Genomic DNA, 18,174 nt, shown 5'->3' on the forward strand with positions numbered 1-18,174 from the left:
AAAACAGCCTTTGTGACTTCTTTTTTTCTTTTCTTGCTTCCTTCCAATTGTGTTGTTAAACTCCCCATAATCTAGCTAACTCTATAGAATTGCAGCACAGAGGAATTCCAACCTCGCACTTGTGGACTTGTCTATGTGCTTACTCAAGCAGCCCTTTGGTTTGATAAGGGTCACACTGCTTACTATTCAAACCTCTTGAAAAGCCCTAACACATTCCTAAAGGGTTTTTAGTACACAGCCCAAGAGTTGCACAATCAAATTTTCAATGTATAAGGAGTGTTGTCTCCCTGAAGCAAAGCTGAATAACTTATATACCTACCTATTTTCAAAATATTTTTTAAGAAGATCACAATCTATGCAGGTGCTGCCATGGATGGGTTTGAGTGCCACACATACTTTCCATATGGCAGGGGAAAAGGGATTAAAATATTTTTAATGACATATTCAGATTTTACTCGCACACAATTGTGTACTGCTCAATTAACTGTGCACTTCATACACTTTCTCGAAGAAAATTGAAAATTGAAATTTGACAGTAGGAGTGGAAATGTTTCCGTGTCGCATTCTGTAAAATCCATCAATACAGATGTTACGGAAAGAAAAGGTAATTTTCGTACACGCAGGCGATCGGTTATTGTTTCATGTCATGTTAACAGTTGAGATAATCAACCAGAAAGCCAACTTCATCGTAGTTAAAACCATTTGCTGAGTTGTGGTGCTTTATAAGGTTTGTACACTTTGACCTCTGTTGACCTTGGACCTCTTAATTTCAATAATGTGCTTCTTGTACTCATCATTGATCTTGTGAAGTTCAATTGTAAAGTTCAATTCAGCTGTTCACAACACACACACCACACCACACACCCACAAAATCACCATCACAAAGATTCCATTAGTCCCTCCCCCCTCCCTCCCCCCCCCCATCCCACCCTCCTTCCAAGGAGGAATGAGTTACATATGTCAGGCATTTTTTTTAATTGGGATATGTACAGGTTTACAGTATGTATACAATATTAAAATTAAGGTCTAATAAATTATTCATTATTATTTTTCCAACAAAAATTCCACTCAAGCATGATTTATCCTCCATGTATCATAAGGGAAATTAACTCAAAAAGAAGCACCAAAGTTGGTTGACATTCTTTTTACCTTGAGCAACAAGATTGTAAATCCCCCTCAAGTATACATTTATAGGTCAAGTGGTGGTGCATGATTCCCAGTCATTTCAAACCACAAAAACCACAGTAAATGAAAAAGGAATAGGCACTGAAAAAATTTCAAGAATGTCAGTTGTAAAATTGTTATCAATACAGATTTCTGGGAATGAGCTGTCACGCCCAGGGATTCCAACATACCCTCACTCTATTCTATGATTTTTCCTTCTTTCTGAGAACTTTAAGGTACTGCAAATCCAGAGTTTAGAAACTTAACATTTGATCTCTATTTTTGTTATTCATATCAGTGTGTCAGAATGTGTTGCTTGTGACTATTTTCTCCCATGAGTCATGAATCCATGTGTGTACTGCACATAGCTATGAAACAGGGGTTCTAGATGGGGGTGGGAGAGGGTGGTAGGGTAAAGGGGATAACAGTAATTATAGGGGTCTATGAAAATCCTGCAAATGTTGGTAACAAAACCAATCTATTAAAATACGAGATAAGGGTAGGTGACTTTTTTCAGTTCACATGTCCATGTGACATAAATTAGGACACTATGTTGAATGTTCCTTCCTCCTCTTGACCCTCCCCCCTCCTCCTGTCTCTCCACCTCTTATTCCTCCCCTCCTCCCACCCTCTCTTGTCATTATGCCCTGAGTGATATGCCATTCCCAGTGGGCAATAAACCAATATAGAGTAAGTCTCAGAAAAGCAAAAAAAAAGATACATGCTGCCAATAAATATATAGACAAATATAATATGGTTCATATCATCAAAAAATCTTCTTGGAAGGTTATAGGTCAAAGGTGATTTATCTTATGTCAACTGACACAGAACCTGCAGGTGTGCACAGTTGTGGATGGTCCAATCAGAATAGCTGGCACATTTCTCTTTCAATTCAGTTTTTTTCAACGGAAGGAAACTATACATTGCTCAGATTGTAATGTCTTGGATATATCGGCCTATACATATATCATCATAGTTAGGACTCATACATTACCTTGACTAGACTGCCCATTTATATTTCATCAATAAATATTATAGCATATGATGTCATAAATGTGACTTCTCCCTTTTTATTCAACCAAGCAGAGAGAATTTTTTTCTCCCCACTGAGAAATGGTAGCATATTTAATTGCAGTTTCAGTGAGTAGTTTTAACTTTACTAAAACATACCACTGTTGCTATATACTTGCAAAAACGAAGTTTGGTCTCATCATAGCTGAGCCATTGAAAATGTATGAGTAATCCATTGTAGGTTTACAGCTAAGTAGTACATATAGTGTAAGAGCCTATACTTCTCAGTCCACATAGCATCTGTTTTCTTAATAGGTTGCCTTGTTGACTTAAAACAAGTCGACGGATAATTAACTGTACAAAGATTTCTAATTAGCATTCTTAATGCTCCTCCTTTTCCTTCCCTCTTATCAAACTGCAGTAGCCTTTACCCTAATATTTATTCTATTACTTCAAAGGCGATTACAAAAGTGCGAGGGGGAAACAAACCAGAAAGCCAATTAGCTTTGTGATTCCTTGCCATACATTTTGCTCAAACTACAAAGTATACTGTAACTATCTGACTTATGTAGAGCAATTGAGTTAAATTTCTCCAAGACTTGAGAGAGAACCAGAAAAGATTTGTAGAAATCTCTTGGTGGGTATCAACCATATCATTCAACTGAATAAGGATTTTACAGTATAGAAGTTTAAACCAAAATGATTCAATATCCAGAAATAACAGTCTTCCTATGTGAAATATAGATACATTTGACCAACTTTGAGCTAGCAAATCCCTTTTAATAGTTGTTCAGAGTTATATGACATTGTTTATAACTTAATATGGTGTGAAATATATCTTGATAAAATGAATACCATGTATGAAGTTCAACAAAGATGTACTTTTTGAGTTATCTACTCGTAATGTTTTCAGACTTTGACCTCTGTTGACCCCAATGACCATCGAACTTCACAGAAAACAACAGACTTCTTGTACTCGCTACAGGGATCCACATACCTAGTAAGAAGTTAATCCACCATTAACCTTTTGAGTTACCATGTTTACAAGCAACACACACACTCCATCACCATTGCATAGATTCCTTTTGCCTCCGGCAAGGAATAAACAAATAGTCAAAGAATCTTAAATTGAACGCAATATCTAAGAAAAAAAAAATAAACAAACAAACATGCATAAGAAACTAAAAAGTTAAAACTTCATTGCCAGTTAGGTTTTCCTCACATTAGCAAGTCTTCAAATATTTAATAAAAAACTTCAAATAGGTAAACTTTTGCTTTCATACTTGAGGGCTATTCCAATCAAAGAATATTACAATTTACTATGAAAATAAAAATTTGAAGCAAAACCTGCACAAAATTCAGAGAACCAAGAAAAACACCTTTCCCAAATGTAAGGGCCATTTCTCGACTTCAAGGAAGACTATGTAATAGCTATTAATAGTGTATGACACATCCTCTGTTTCCGTTCAAGTTTCAATACACAAATACTAAAACCCTCGGAAAAAAAAACATGCCAGTGGAACCGATGGACTTTAGATAATTCTTTTAGGCAGTTCTCGGTTTTACATATTTCCCGTTTCCATTTCCACTGCCCCTTCCGATTCTTTCAAGGTATTTTTGTTTATCATCTTTTTTCTTGCTATTTCTATTCCAGTAGAGTCTCAATGACATCGTTTTACAGTGGAGTTTATAAAGTTTGGTTCGGTGAGATGGCGATGGTAATACGATCATTATCACCTTTGATTCACCGATAATATTACCTCGGGAGACGGGACGATAAGACCCAGAGTTAAATAATTGAGCGCGTTTTCTCACCTTCGGTAGAAAACCTTGCCCATGGATCATGTTCAGGTTGATGAGCTAGAGGTCTTCTGCAAGTTTAATCAATCTTGGCCTTCTCTCCCTCTCTCTCTCTATTTACATATAGATATATATTATTTATTATAAATAGATGGCCAAAATTGGCTATACTATGTCCTGAATAAGGACGGGTGGACAGGGGGATCAGGATGAATTATGTGCTTTACGATTACCATTTACTTTTACTAAAGTGCTATCTTAAGAATATATGTCATGATGTGTGTTCACTGTGTTGTAATTAAGTCTGTATTGTCGGTACGTAAATCAAGCGCATTGGTCACCCGTGATGCATTGCGGCAGAAATAGTTCCTTGCTTACTTTCACTCACTTTCAGCAGGATTACCTCAGTTGTAATCTCTTCCCCTTCTCTTCAGTGCCACCATAGACCCCCCCCCTATCCCCCCTGAAAACTTCTACCAGTTATAGCAATATAAAGGTGCATTTTGGTTCTCTGGTTAGTATTGATTCTAACAGTATTTCACTTTTACTAAGAAGAGTTGTACTTCCAGCCTTATTCTATTGCCAGTCCGAACCTAACCACTTACAACTCCCCTATTTAAATTTTGGTTTTTCCTGGCAAGGGTAGGGACAAACATGAGTAATACCCTTTCTTTGGCTTTCTTCAAAATTCTTCCGATACATATACAATTTTGATACGATTTAAAGACAACAATTGTGGCCAATTTCCACAAATACAACCGACTTTTCTGTTGCTAAGCAATTACAGCTATAATTTCATAACCATGGAAATGGCACGTTTTTTTAATTCTTCCCTTTTGGTAGACCTCCACAATGTTCGATGAAATTAACTTATTATAAAAACACTTAAAGTGATCAAAAAATTTCAAAGCCAAGAGTCGGGAGCAAATATTACAAAGTGATTATTCTTATCGTTTCAGCAAGTCATAAACCTCTCTTCCAAATGAATATCTTTCAAAGATGCTGTTGAATCCATTAGCACAGGCCGTGAAAATTAATGAGATAGCATCAGTACACCCAAGCCAGCCTGACGTCGCCAAAACGACTGTATTAAGAATTTTCAAACATCCCGAGGCAGCCTTGAACGTTGTTATCTCCTTCGTAAAAATTTGATAAAATACTACTCCGCAGCCATGTAAAACTCCTCACGGCTGACAAAATTATCACCTTAAGATGGAGGTCGCATGAAATTTGTTTTCTTACAATACATCTCCGTGGACTTTTTTTTTCTTTCGAGCCGTAGAGAGAGCAGGAGCGGAGCACTTACTTGAGAAAATGATTCAGTAATTTCCCGAAATAAATCATCTCAGCAAAATAAAGGAAACTGATGGGAACATGATAAAAAGTCAAAATAAAATAAAACTGTTAGCAAACTGCTTATCCACTAGAGAGCCCATGAAAGAGAATGTGTAAAAGTAAGTTGGCCTGACGTTTCGATCCTAGCAGGATCTTCAGAGGTTAAATGACCAGTAACAGTAACACAAGGTACAAAGATAAAAAAAAGTTGTCTAATTGTTAGCTGAAAGTGAAATGAAAATTAAAATGAAACTACAGAAAGGTTAAGGCTCATAAATGAAAATGCAGTGTGTACTAAACCATGGATTTAAGGAATACGTACGTATCATTGAAGATTTTATGGAGGCAAAGGTCCTGTGTCCCTCCTACCCCCCCACCACCACCCAACCGACTTTTTTTCCTCCAACTGTTAATTTGGGATTTGACAGAAGATAACTTTACTTTTGTGCATGTCTGGGTTAGTTCTGTTTTTGTATATAACACTGTCATGTTATGTACAGAGCCATATATATCACTTTGCACACATACCATTTGTGTACGTCAAACACTTTAACTTTCGCAAAAATTTGTACGTTTCGGGAGAATGTGACTTTTTGGAGCAAACAGCAGAACACTATTAATAATTAGTGTTGGCAAATAACAGACTTATTCCAATCAAGCACTTTGGCAGTGGGTGGCTGCTCATGCAGAATGCCAAATTTCTGCTCATCGCTACCGACAAGTTTAAAGATTATATTCTCATATCAAATTCGATGAACCGTGAAAACCTACTTCCCTAATTTTAGCAAATGTCACTCAAGGGTTTACTGTACAGGATAGATTAGTTGCATTAGATGCTGCAGCCTGGCTCGGCCTAACCGCAATTCATTTCACACCTGTGCAAGAAAGAGACTTGTTTCGTCCATGTGTAAAGTTTGAACGGCTCGCTAAATGGCAAAGCTGAATGTATATGTATGTATGATAATCCATCATGCACAGAAAACACAATCAATTCTTCCTTGGCAACAGCCCATCCGAAGCAAGACAAAATTACATTTTAGCATGCGCTTATGTGTGCCGCACGTACATACATACATATACATAAATATTACAGTTATTCAAAGTTCTGATCATCGGTGTCATAGAGCCAAAATTTTGTGATCAATTAGCTGATGTTTACGAGGACTAATTCCTACATAGCAAATAAAATGTGGGAAGACGTTCTGAGGTGCATACTTGGTTCCATTTACTATTTTGTAGAGTTTGACCCGGAGTGACCATACTATACTCGTTATTACTCGTTCTAGCATATTGGATCAACACAGACGGTCTTTCTATGCCCTTGTGAGAGCCGTCCTATTATATCCCTCTTATTATATTTCCAACATGACAAATGTTGGTCTAATTCTCACTAAACTTCAAAACATTTTGTTGGATCCCTCTTGTAATTTTTAACTTAGCTCGAATGACAGAGTGATACAAATGGGTGACCAGGATTGATGATATTGCAAGCAATTCAGTTTAGAGACGAACGTGAAGGCCTACAGCTTATAGGAGTGACATTGCTTATAAGGCGCATTTCAAATAACATTTATAATCTCTGTGTAAACATCGTTTCTTCGTGGGCTGTCCTTTCTGACGAAGTAATAATTTTCATAAAAATTTCAGCAGCAAAATTGATCAGATTTGCCAGTGATGTTAGCAATCGGTGCATAAAACACGTAGAATGGGTTTGAATTTTGAGGCAGTCCTTAAAGAGGTGAACAACCTCAATATATGGCCCAAACGCAGTTTAAGCAAGGACATTAAACCATTGCAAAAAGGAGGTCTATAGGTGAAAGTGCACTATTAAGTCCCACATAACATAATCCGTAGTGTAGGACTCATGTGATCTTTCCTATCAGCATTAATATGATAATAACTGAAGCGGGCATATCAAAACGCAACTCCTATCCACTTTCAATTTTCTTCTTCTGTTCAATTCGTAAGTGACTGCCCGCCACGACCACGCAAAAGCTAATAATACATATTTCTTGAGAGAGAACAGGGCCATAGGAAAACAGTTTGTACATCACAGACCGTCGTAACTCATCGTCGACCTGAGGCCCTGCATGATTGAATCTCCACTTTTAAAATTGCTTTTTTTAGCATTTTGAATTGATATCTAAAGGCTGGGAGAGCGGATGAAAATGCTTTCTGACCTCCTTCGATTACCGACCAAGCTTCCTCCCGAAACCAGTTTATCTGTTTGTCATCTGAAAAGGGTGAGGAACTTCTCACCTTACAACAAGGGGGGAAAGGAAAAAAAAAAAAAAAAAAAAAAAAATTTGACGACGAACGGACATGATGGAGGTGACATTTTCCTCTCGTTGAAAACTCAGATGAGAAACTGAATGAGAGGCAAGCGAGTGTTTGTCGAATGACAAGCAAGAAAGAGAGCATTATAAAGCAGCCGCATACCCTTGTTAATTAACTTGGAGGAGCCTTAAGAGGAGTTAGCAACTCACAATTTCCACGCTTCACGGAAACTTGATAAGGGCCTGAATGTAAACAGACTACTGAGGGGGAAAGTGCCCATTATCAATAATTTGTGTTTTTGTGCATAATTTTTAAAGCATCATATTTTTTGCCATGTTGCCATGGCAAATAGAGTAAGGCCTACATGCAACAAGAGCGCAAACATTGTCCTCTTTTCATATAAAGTTCTGTGAAATAACGTGGAAAGAAATGAAAATTGCTTGTTAACCATAAAAGTGCCTTTTATGGTTTTTTATTTTTGGTTGGTAGGGCTGTTACGAAAAGAAACAGGATAAATCAACTAACAGTGCAAGTTGCATTCAAACATCAAATCTGGCTTTAATTATCCATCGTGCAAAGATTTTAGTTCCCTTTTACCATATCCCTCTGAAAAGACGATGATAAATATCGTGAAATCATCAAATATAAACAGCTTTCCTTATAATTGGATGCATGCATCAAAATTAATTCGCACTATTGTCATCCTTTTTCCCCTTTTTTTTTATTTTTAGAGGATTTAAAAATGAAACATGATTGTGAAATGTATATCTTGTTTCATTTTTTCCCCAACATTTCTGAAACTTTTCACGGAAATTACTTTAATGCAAATTTTGTCAATTTTCATCCATCCGAGATTGTCCTTGGAAGTAAATATGTCTATTTGCAAATTTTGACTTTCTGAATCGAAGTTTAGCAATTAACGAATCATTCTCTTATTCTGCATTTTCTTTCGCCTTAAAAACTAAACAAAGACTAAAATAAACCCAGCTTCTTACTGTCATCTCACTTTCATTTCTTGTTGTTGTCTTTTTTTAAATCTAATAAACGAAGCTTTTATCTTGGATCATGGATATCCGTGACAGCCTCCGGGAAGACTCGTCTACTCGTAAGTGTGATCAACAGCCATTTGCTGCTGCTGCACTTTTGAAAAGTCAAAAAAACTTGTAACTAAAATCGCAAATAAATCAAAGAAAACGATCTCTCGTCTTTTTTAAAACCCTTTAGAGGATCCCTTGGAGAAATCTGTAATAGAAATTACACACTTGACAGCATTCTCCATGTGGTACAAACATGGCCATTATTACCAAATGCTCTTTCATGTTTGCAAAGTTGTTTTTATGGTTAGAAAGGGACCTGACAACACCAAGATGGTGAGGTTAAAGCTTCACACCGGTCTCAACATTTGTTTCTATTTCTCAAGAACCGCAGAGATCAAGTTTTGGTAATTCATAGTAAAGGTTATTAAAGAGGGCTGTTATCGGTAGTAATCTAAAAACTTTAAAAAATTATTCATAAATTTGTTTTTCTAGCGATTCTGTGGACCTGGAGTAATGTTTCAGTGATGGCAAATGCTTTCGGAGAGGTTAATACAGTTAACATGCTTGATGGTTTGTGAGTGACTTACTATTTTACTATTTTGACTTACTATTTTAGTACCTTCCGCAATCAAAGTAACATTTTCGGGGCATATTTCGTTATAAACCTTAGACGATGTACTCGATGACCATCTGGAAAAGTCATCTTCTCTGAAGAGTGTCTTACACTCCGTTTCCTCCACCCCCTAAAATACCCCCATCCTTCCTTCTGAGCATTCTCGCATCCCGAGGGAAATTAACCAACCATCCATCAGCTCCGGTTTAAGTCAAAATACCGATGAGATCGTTTGCTTTTTCACAAGGAACTAGGGAGAGTCCCCATGATTTGATGATATTTTTAAAGCATGAAATAAAGTTAATTCCGAGCAAATTAACTTCTAAAGTGATCGGAGAGCACTGTTTATAACCTTTTGTGATGATAGATTTTTGAGTCAGGAAGAATTCCTCCATGAATGTTAGAAGTTTTGGGCTGCTAAAGCAATTGATTCCAAGTGCAGGTAGGTATATATTCCTACATTTTGTGATGTGATCTTCTTGGGGAGAAAAACTGGAGGGCAAATTGCTTAGGTACAGCTACAAGATTTAAGCATCTTAGAGAGGAAAATGGGGCCAAGACGGGAATTCTGACGAAGAAGATACGACCATCCTCGTTGACATTTTTTCTCTGCGCGGTGTCAATTACGCAAACTTTTCTTTACAGGGAGACCAATCAAACCCAACGGCCTATTTTTACACCAGACTTGCATTACTGGGCAATGTATTGACTAAAGTCGTCATCGAGCGAAGTTCTTGTTGGGCTTAGGCAGAGAGCAAGTCCTTGCCTCTATACCCAAAGGAATTGAACGGGAAAGAAAAAAGTGGGATAGTTGAAGAGTTCAGGAAAATCTATCTCTCTGAATCTAATCTGTCTCAAATTGGTAAAAGGAGCCCGACTTCACAAAGACAAACAAACTTTATTACACAATTCCTCAATGAGAAGAGAAGGCGATTGACTTCTTTTATTGCATCAATGGCGGGTGGGGGGAGGGAGGGGGGGCTCTCTGCATTGTTTTTGGTATAATACTTCCTAATTAGCTTCAACAGGACAGTTTTCTATTGAAATCAAGAAATGGATTGCTGAGTTGGTTTGTATGTGTTATTGACACTAACGTTATTGTAAAGTGCACATGATCTTCAGCATCGTAGAAGAGGATATCTGAATTTGCCAGGAATTGACAAATGCAATTGTAGTCTGGGAGAGTGGGAGAGGGAGGCGAGTACGAGATCCCATTTAGACGAACATTGACAGATTGACAAGGGACAAGACATAATGTGGTTTGATACAAACAAGCCAAAGACTTTTTTAACATACCCAGGCTGGCGCTCCATGTTATTATTAACTTTTGTTTGGTTTTATCACTTAAACATGATAATTTCATGACAAGATTTAACCCGCTGCATTATTTTATACCGCAACTAATCGCAAATAATGATTACTATTCATTTGTTTAAATTATAAATGATAAATTAGAGCTTGGAAAGCACCATTATCATATTATGAAGCAAACAATCTCCATTAGCAGAGCTCTACAGAATCTGTATATCTTTTTTTTAATCTTCAGAAATTTATGAAGTGATAAAATTATACAGTTATTCAAGGTTTCAGGGGGGATGGGGGGGGGGTGGGAGGGAGAAATTTAGCATAGAAATGAATTTTTTCCCAGTAAATTTTTCTTTGACAAAAAAAAAAAATTGCGAAAAAGAAGGCAGGCAGTTGCTGACTTACGGTTTACATAGTGTGACGAGATCTTCATCTCTGGTTTTCTCTGGAAGGCCCCTGATGTAGAGATTGGTTTTACTTAGGTCTCCGCTACCACTCATGCCACTGATTGAACCGGTGGAGGTCTGGGAATGTGGTGACTGGAGTTGAGGAGAAGAGGCGGAAGAAACCGCGGAACCGCCTGAGCCACCGGGACTGGGTGGATGCATACTGCGAACACTCGTAGGGTAGGTCTGTGAGAGAAAGCAAAATAAACGAAAGATTTGTAAATTTAGCAACCGTGTTTTAGAAAAGACACATTCACCAAAGACTTAAAAACCTTTTATGATGGTGGGGGTGTGCAAAAGAATATGACAAAGCAAAGTACAACCATGCTGAAATTTGATATGGTTTATGATAGCTATTAAACCATGTTGAAGGGTAGGTAAGAGGGCATGTTTTTTAAGGCTCGGACTTGTTAGAAATAGCTGGCACTCGACAAACCGACTACTTTATTACCGAGGCTCAAGTTTTTTTTACGGTCTGCACACAGAAATCTCGCGTTTTAATCTTCACCCCTTGTCTGCGGTAGCGACGAGTGTGTATACATGTACAGTATTTCGGAAAGGCTTGAAACATTTAATGGTCTGCAGCAGAGACCCCCGTATTTGACGACTTCAGGCTCAAGAATAGCGGAAAGGTTTAACTGAGTTGTCTCTTTGAAAACAAGTGTTTAAGCGGGTTCACAGTTATTGGTTAGTGTTTGCTAGTGTGACTATAGGATTCAGGATTTCCTGCACAAGCTTCCCCAGGAGACACTATGCAAACTTTGTACAAGCACTTCCTTGTTTTTATGGTTTACCGTTAAACACTCCGTATTGTGAAGCAGGTACAGCAGCCTCGATCAGGGAGCTCGGCAGCCCATCGAAACAGTATTGAAAGTAATGCACAGTGTAAATCATGTGAACCTTGTACATAAAAAGTCACAAATAATTGGCCCAATGTTGTAGATATGTTAAATATTTGATATCTATGTGTGTTTTCTACAACATTGAAGGATGCTGCAGTATAATATACGCAAAAACAAATTGCCAGCTTATATACCGTCGTTAAAAGTTGTAGAGACCAAAACTTCAAATTGTGAAAGAAAATTAAAAGCGTATCATGGAGTTATCGAGGTAGCTAAGGACTATTACTGACTTACTACTGATGGTACACTGATATGATGAAATGATAAATCAAGAATCAAGATACCATTTCACAACAGATTACAATGTCTACTAATATATAATACCCTTGGTTTAAAATTTCTTTCACAGCATCTTTGCAACCTTTTTCTCACTTTATGGGGACTATAAATGGTACCAGCATCACCTATGTACCCCATGGGGTTTTTGAGAACAGCATGTTTACTGCGAGTTTTCACTAATCATCGGTCCTCTGAAATTTTGTCTCTTGTGGAATCAATAGTTCAGGGTATACCAGCAGATCCCGCCCTTTCTCCCAAAAAATCTACTTGGCTTTACTACCAAAGTAAGGCTTAGTATATGTATGCTACTTATACACTATACATATGTGATACATGGTATACATATGTAAATTATGTATGTATATACATTTTCATCCAGCACGATTCTTTTGTTGCAATATAAGTTGCAATAACTGAGCTGGCCACAAATACACACAGAATGATGACAGTATAGATAGTGAATCAAACTGTGTTATAAATTCATATGATTTGCTTTGATCACTCGTCATTTTTGACACAGCCATAAATTCTAGTTTCCCCAACATTTGCTTTTACAAAATTCAAGTTGCTTTGGCCAACAATTGATAATATAGTTCTGAACTGGACTACAGAGAATGTTTATCAAAATAGACGGACAAATTATTACCGATTTTTACCAAACATGATATTGAAATAATTCTGTCTTTTTATTATGTTGAGCAAGTTTTCTGGATATCATTGACAAAAAATTTGACAGTCCTCGTTGCATAGTCTTCACACTCAAAGTGTTCAATTTGCATCCTTATAATTTAACCAACTTCATTCACGAGTAAACATGTAATGAAAGTTACGTTTCCCCCTTAGCCCAAAAACTTTGTTAAAGAAGTCTCCTTTATTTTAGGTTTAAATGAAAAGAAAGATTCTCTCCCACTCTCGGTCAGGTCTGCTGCTTTAAACAATTCTTTGTTGTCTCAAACATATTTTCTTGATAAATTGAAGGATAATAACGAGATGCAAATACAGACTTTGTGGTTGAACTTTTCTCCAATATATTGATGGTTCAATATACTCTATCCCGCATGTTCGGCAAACATGATTGCTGTCCTGCTGCTTAGTACACTAGAGCCGAGTAATACTAGCCGCAATAAGCCTTTTATTACTTTCTTTGAATCTCCGTAACGACTCCCCAACGGATAGAGAGCCGGGACTTCCTTCGTGTGCAGAGAACTATATATCGCAGCACTACTATGGTGTGTGTCAACATCAAACTTAATGAATCTCGCCGAGACAATTGCATATTAGTTTACTGTTTTCAGTCGAGGCAGAGAACTTGATTACTCTTTGTTTCGACTTCCTTTTCCTTGCATCTCATTAATTTTAATTCTGCCATTAAAAAAAAAAAATTGACTGTTTACGCACACTCGAGGTAATTTGATGACTTTTTAGTTTGATTCCTTGCTCCCGAGCTTGATTATTGCTACCGAGCACTTGACTTGCTATGAGTATCTACGCACGGCCCTATATATGTCAACATTGAAAATGTTCAGCATTGAGTCACGTGAATGATCGGCCCCAGAGCTGTCTATGTAATCTGCTATAACATGCAAGGAGTGAAAGCTCAGTGGTTAACGCCGGTGCCTTTCAATCATAAGGTCCCCCAGTTCGAGTCACTCCCAGATTAATGTATGTCGTCCAGTTACAGAGTTGTTGACAATTCATAATCATGGACGTTAAATATGATTATAAGAGACTGACTTTGGTCAGCTTGCAGCATTGATAAGCCAATGAGGCTTTTTTGTGAGTTCCTGCTTGCAGAAGGATCTAAAATAAATACATACATACATTCATAAATGTTTACGTTTTCATTTGAATAGCATTTCGCTCGGCTGATAATGTAGAAACTTTGTTTATTTTTCAGTTCATTGTTGGTGATTATCAATCTTATTCATAGGCTGTACCACGTCTACATGATGGAAATTGATTAACAGATCATACTATAGTGTCGAGTGCAAGGTAAATGGATGATTCATAACCTTCATGACGAAATGTATTCTTTCTCATCATCCTCGCAACTGACGTGACGACGATGTCACAAGTTGAACGAATATATAAGATATGTTATAACTGCTTGCCGCTCTTTGACCTTTGTGAAATATTTGATGAAATTTTTGTCCATCTCTATTCATAGTGTTTTAGACAATTAAAGAAAAACAAAATTTTAATATTGAGTTCACAAGTAGAAGGCCTACAAATTCCCCCTCTCTCTCACATATCGGGACGATTTCTATAGCAAGGGTACAATTCTGCTTAAATCTTCTCAAAAGGCAATCTCAAATTATTTCTGCCCTTAATTCTGCCTCCAGCAATATCAATCTCTACCAATTGCTTCTTGGCTAAATAACAAACAGCCTACTTCGATTCTACAAGAAACACAGCAGCAGATGTAGTCACTCTGTGACAGGCACACATATAGTATTTTCCGCACTCATAATTACGGTAAAATCCTGTACAATGGAACCTGTCGGAAATCACAATGGAAACCAGTGCACCCTTCTAGCGATGTTACTATTGTTTTCTGCTTGCTTGGAAGAAACCAACGCTTTATAATTTCATTTCTTTTTCTTTTTTCTTCTCTTCAAAGTGTGGTGAACTTTTAGAAGCAAGTTGTGTTTTTTTTTTTCCCTCACAAAAGTCAGGCAAGTTCAAGAAGAATTAAACTGACAGAATGACCTAATTATGCAGAGCGAAGGAAATCAGAAGTGACTGCTGGTAACCGCTCGAAGAGAACGATTATGAACGAACCATAATAATGTGTGAAGTGTCAGGAAGGTGGTCTAATATATAATATTTAATATCAATGTATGTAGTATTTAATACATCACATAATGAATATCTACACAAATTTCATAGCATTACCGGTGCTAGGTTGTTGCCAGGCGGATACAGCTGTATGAATCATACAGCATAAGATAGTGAAATGGCATTAAAAATTTAGAATAATATAACAGTGCTTTGAAAAAGTTGGGTAAAAATTGTGGATTTTCAATTAAATATTTGTTAATTAAATTTAGTCATGAGGTAATAATCATAGTCCATAAACCACTGGTTAAAGAGGTACAGGATGTGAAGGGGAAAAAACTGTTCACTCGGTTACAGGGGGCATATAGATTTGTTTAATAGCTGAATATGTTTTTCTATATAATTTTCCTAATTATCATAAATTTTCCTAATTATTGATGAAATCCAAATTCGAGTTCTCTACTGAACAGAATTCAGTAAAAGTCTCTTTTTTTTTTTCTTCCTTTCCGAACTGACTCGATCGTCTTTATTCTTGAACAAATTATTTATGACACTCTGCAAATGTCTCGCCAGTTCAAGTTGTACTATTTTGCAGGCTGAGAGAAAAACACCTCTTTTGTTTTGGTGGGAAGGGGTAATAAATTCCTGTAATTTTACAAAAACTATGGAATTAATAGTTAGACATTATTATTTAGACAAAGTTGAACCGAAAGCAAATTTTTCCAGGTAGGTTAAACTCACCTAAGAGAAACTTTAATTCTCCAGTAAGGTCACAGTTCCAATCAATTTTCACTGTCCTACAAGTTGAAATTTGTGTGAAAAAAAGTAGGCCACCCATAAACAAATTTGTACCAAAGGTCAAAGCCTGGGGAAACCAAACTCAGTTACTAAAATTGTTATGGTTTTTGATACTTAACACTCCTGATACAATGTAATTTGAGCTCTGTTCAGATTTCATTTAATAGATAATGAAGTAGAAAGTGCAACAATTTCCCTTCAAATTTTGCAGTTTACTATTCATCACACATGTGATGAATAGTGAGTGATAAGTGTGACATATGTTGTGATGAATACTGACGTGTTGAATATCACATTCCATTTATCTAACTCTCTCATTGAGCTCAGTTGGTCAGACTATATCATACTTGAGAAATAATTAATACTTGATTAATACCTATATGTTTACCGAAAGTTGTTGTATAAATGACAAAAAGTCAATTCATATACAGTATTCATATAATCAATGCACATGTACATAAAGTAATAACTACGCCCAAATATTGGCTGAACGACACTAATCCAGCGAGTCGCACACTGAATCGTACACTACCTCAGTATTTGAGAAAGTGGTCAAATGCTGGGGCATACACTCTCGTCCGTAGAATGGGGATGTTAAATGGCGGTCCCGGGAGCAGGAATGGGAACGAATTCACACCCCTGTCTCTGAGCACTCATCGAAAAGAGAAGGCTTGAAATAAGCCAATGTTCATCCACGATCTAGTACGGATAGGGTCTCAAATAAGCTACTGCAAGGCTTCCTGATCCTTAACTTAACTGCACTAATTCATTGAGTCGCACACTGAACCAGCAGCATTACCCTACAAACAACAACACCATTCAAAAGCATACAGATTATGCTACTGCACACATAAGTGTTACAGAGCTGGCACAGAATTGTAGTGGGTCAGTAAAGTGACTGTCATAGTGTCCTTGAATAATTGCTACATCTAGGGCCACAGCCAGCAGCACTGAATTCAACCAACCTCACACAAGCAGCACCATCTACACTGACAAGTTACGTGCAGAATAGGATCTAATATGTAAAGGGGGGTGTGGTTTGAAGGAGTAGCTGGTAGTATTTTTAGTTAGAAGCTCCCACCATAATTATTCCCATAGCAACAATATATCACAGTGTGTAAGAATACAACCCACTAATAGATAAAACTTGGTTGTGAAAGTGAAAGGTTATATACACTTTCCCATGTTGGGTTTTAGTTTTACAGGCATAGTTGGTCTGAGCTATCATCATGGTCAAAAACATGTAAAATACAAACTTGTTACTTTTTTGACCACTTATCAGACTCTAAGTGACAACAACACACATTGATAATTAAACAGTTTTTAATTTTTTTTTTTTTTTAACGCATCTTCCTTATATAACATCATTCACATCTTATCCAATTATTAGTTATATACACATGTCATTTATATAGGGCTGTAAAAATTTGTCAAATTTCCCGTTGTCAAGTCCAAGTCCATTCTATTGCCGATGATGGACAATTACTCGATTGTCGAAACTAGCCTAACCCAAAAAGAAAATCCCGCTAACCGTTGAACGCTGGGGTCGCCTATTACATTGATCTCTCATCACTTCCTTCCACATTTAGTAGTTAAAGGTAAAGATTCTCATTCTAGTGCACCGGGCAGAGATAACAAATGCAGGATGAAGTAGGATCAATTTAGGCATTCCAGAAGTAAAACGCTGAGAGCATATAATAGCACAGCTATAAGGGCAAACTATATTGGAGCTATACAGTATATAACACAGGGAAAGCTTTAAAAACCCAATGATCATACATACAGATTGTAATGTGTTGTCATGGACATGTGTACCCAGACCCATTTACAATTAAATAAGGTGTGCATTAATGTGTATGCGTGTATGTATGTCATAGATATAAAATTACCTATCTATCTAGTGTGTACTGTCTCTCTCTCTGGATGAAGGAAGGGAAACTGATAGGGGAAGGGAAGGGGGAGAGAAGAGAAGATGGGAATAAGCCTTATTATCAACATTAAAAGTTAAAATATTGCAAAACCGTTGGACCAAATAACTTGCGGCAGCTGAGCCCGGTACTTATGCACATGCACACAGGATATTAGAAGTCCAGATTTGGGCAACTATGAAGAGAGGTTTCGCTATATTTTCAATACTAGATATTAAAATCAGTTTTAATCGATAACCTAGAACCGTGAGTCTTTTCTGGATAATTTTTCATAGCCCTTTTTGATATTTTACTGGCCATACAATCATACATGGTAAATGCTGGTGGACAAAATTTATAGACTATTTTCAACTAGATGTTTTAAGCGGTTTTATATGCCGAGAGGAAATGCCAACCTAGGACAGAGTCTTAATTCTTTGCAGAATGAATTTAATTACACAAATCCTTTGAAATAATCTTATCGTTTGCAATAGACCTAAAATCTTGAGATATAGATATATA

The 18,174-nt window shown here is 37.0% G+C and overlaps 1 protein-coding gene and 1 long non-coding RNA gene across 9 annotated transcripts in view; one reads left to right on the top strand and one right to left on the bottom strand.

Annotated features, from left to right (window-relative positions):
- LOC139958752 (uncharacterized) overlaps nt 1–18,174 on the top strand; it is a 97,354-nt gene that overhangs the window by 45,258 nt on the left and 33,922 nt on the right. The window contains exons 3-4 of one of the 2 annotated variants that reach the window (XR_011789853.1): nt 14,067–14,161; nt 14,790–17,169. The exons of the other annotated variant lie outside the window; for it this stretch is intronic. This is a non-coding gene — a long non-coding RNA (uncharacterized lncRNA). Of the gene's footprint in view, nt 1–14,066; nt 14,162–14,789; nt 17,170–18,174 lie in introns of those variants that run through there. 2 annotated transcript variants of the gene reach the window in all.
- The window catches only part of LOC139958745 (RNA-binding motif, single-stranded-interacting protein 1-like), a 263,437-nt gene that overhangs the window by 34,616 nt on the left and 210,647 nt on the right, over nt 1–18,174 (bottom strand). For all 7 annotated transcript variants that reach the window (XM_071956056.1, XM_071956058.1, XM_071956057.1 and 4 more), the window contains one exon: nt 10,948–11,174. In XM_071956056.1, coding sequence (XP_071812157.1) covers nt 10,948–11,174 — 227 coding nt within the window. The remainder of the gene's footprint in view (nt 1–10,947; nt 11,175–18,174) is intronic.

The sequence above is a fragment of the Apostichopus japonicus genome, chromosome 18 (genome assembly GCF_037975245.1).
Source record: "Apostichopus japonicus isolate 1M-3 chromosome 18, ASM3797524v1, whole genome shotgun sequence".
In the NCBI taxonomy this organism is placed as follows: Eukaryota; Metazoa; Echinodermata; class Holothuroidea; order Aspidochirotida; family Stichopodidae; genus Apostichopus; species Apostichopus japonicus.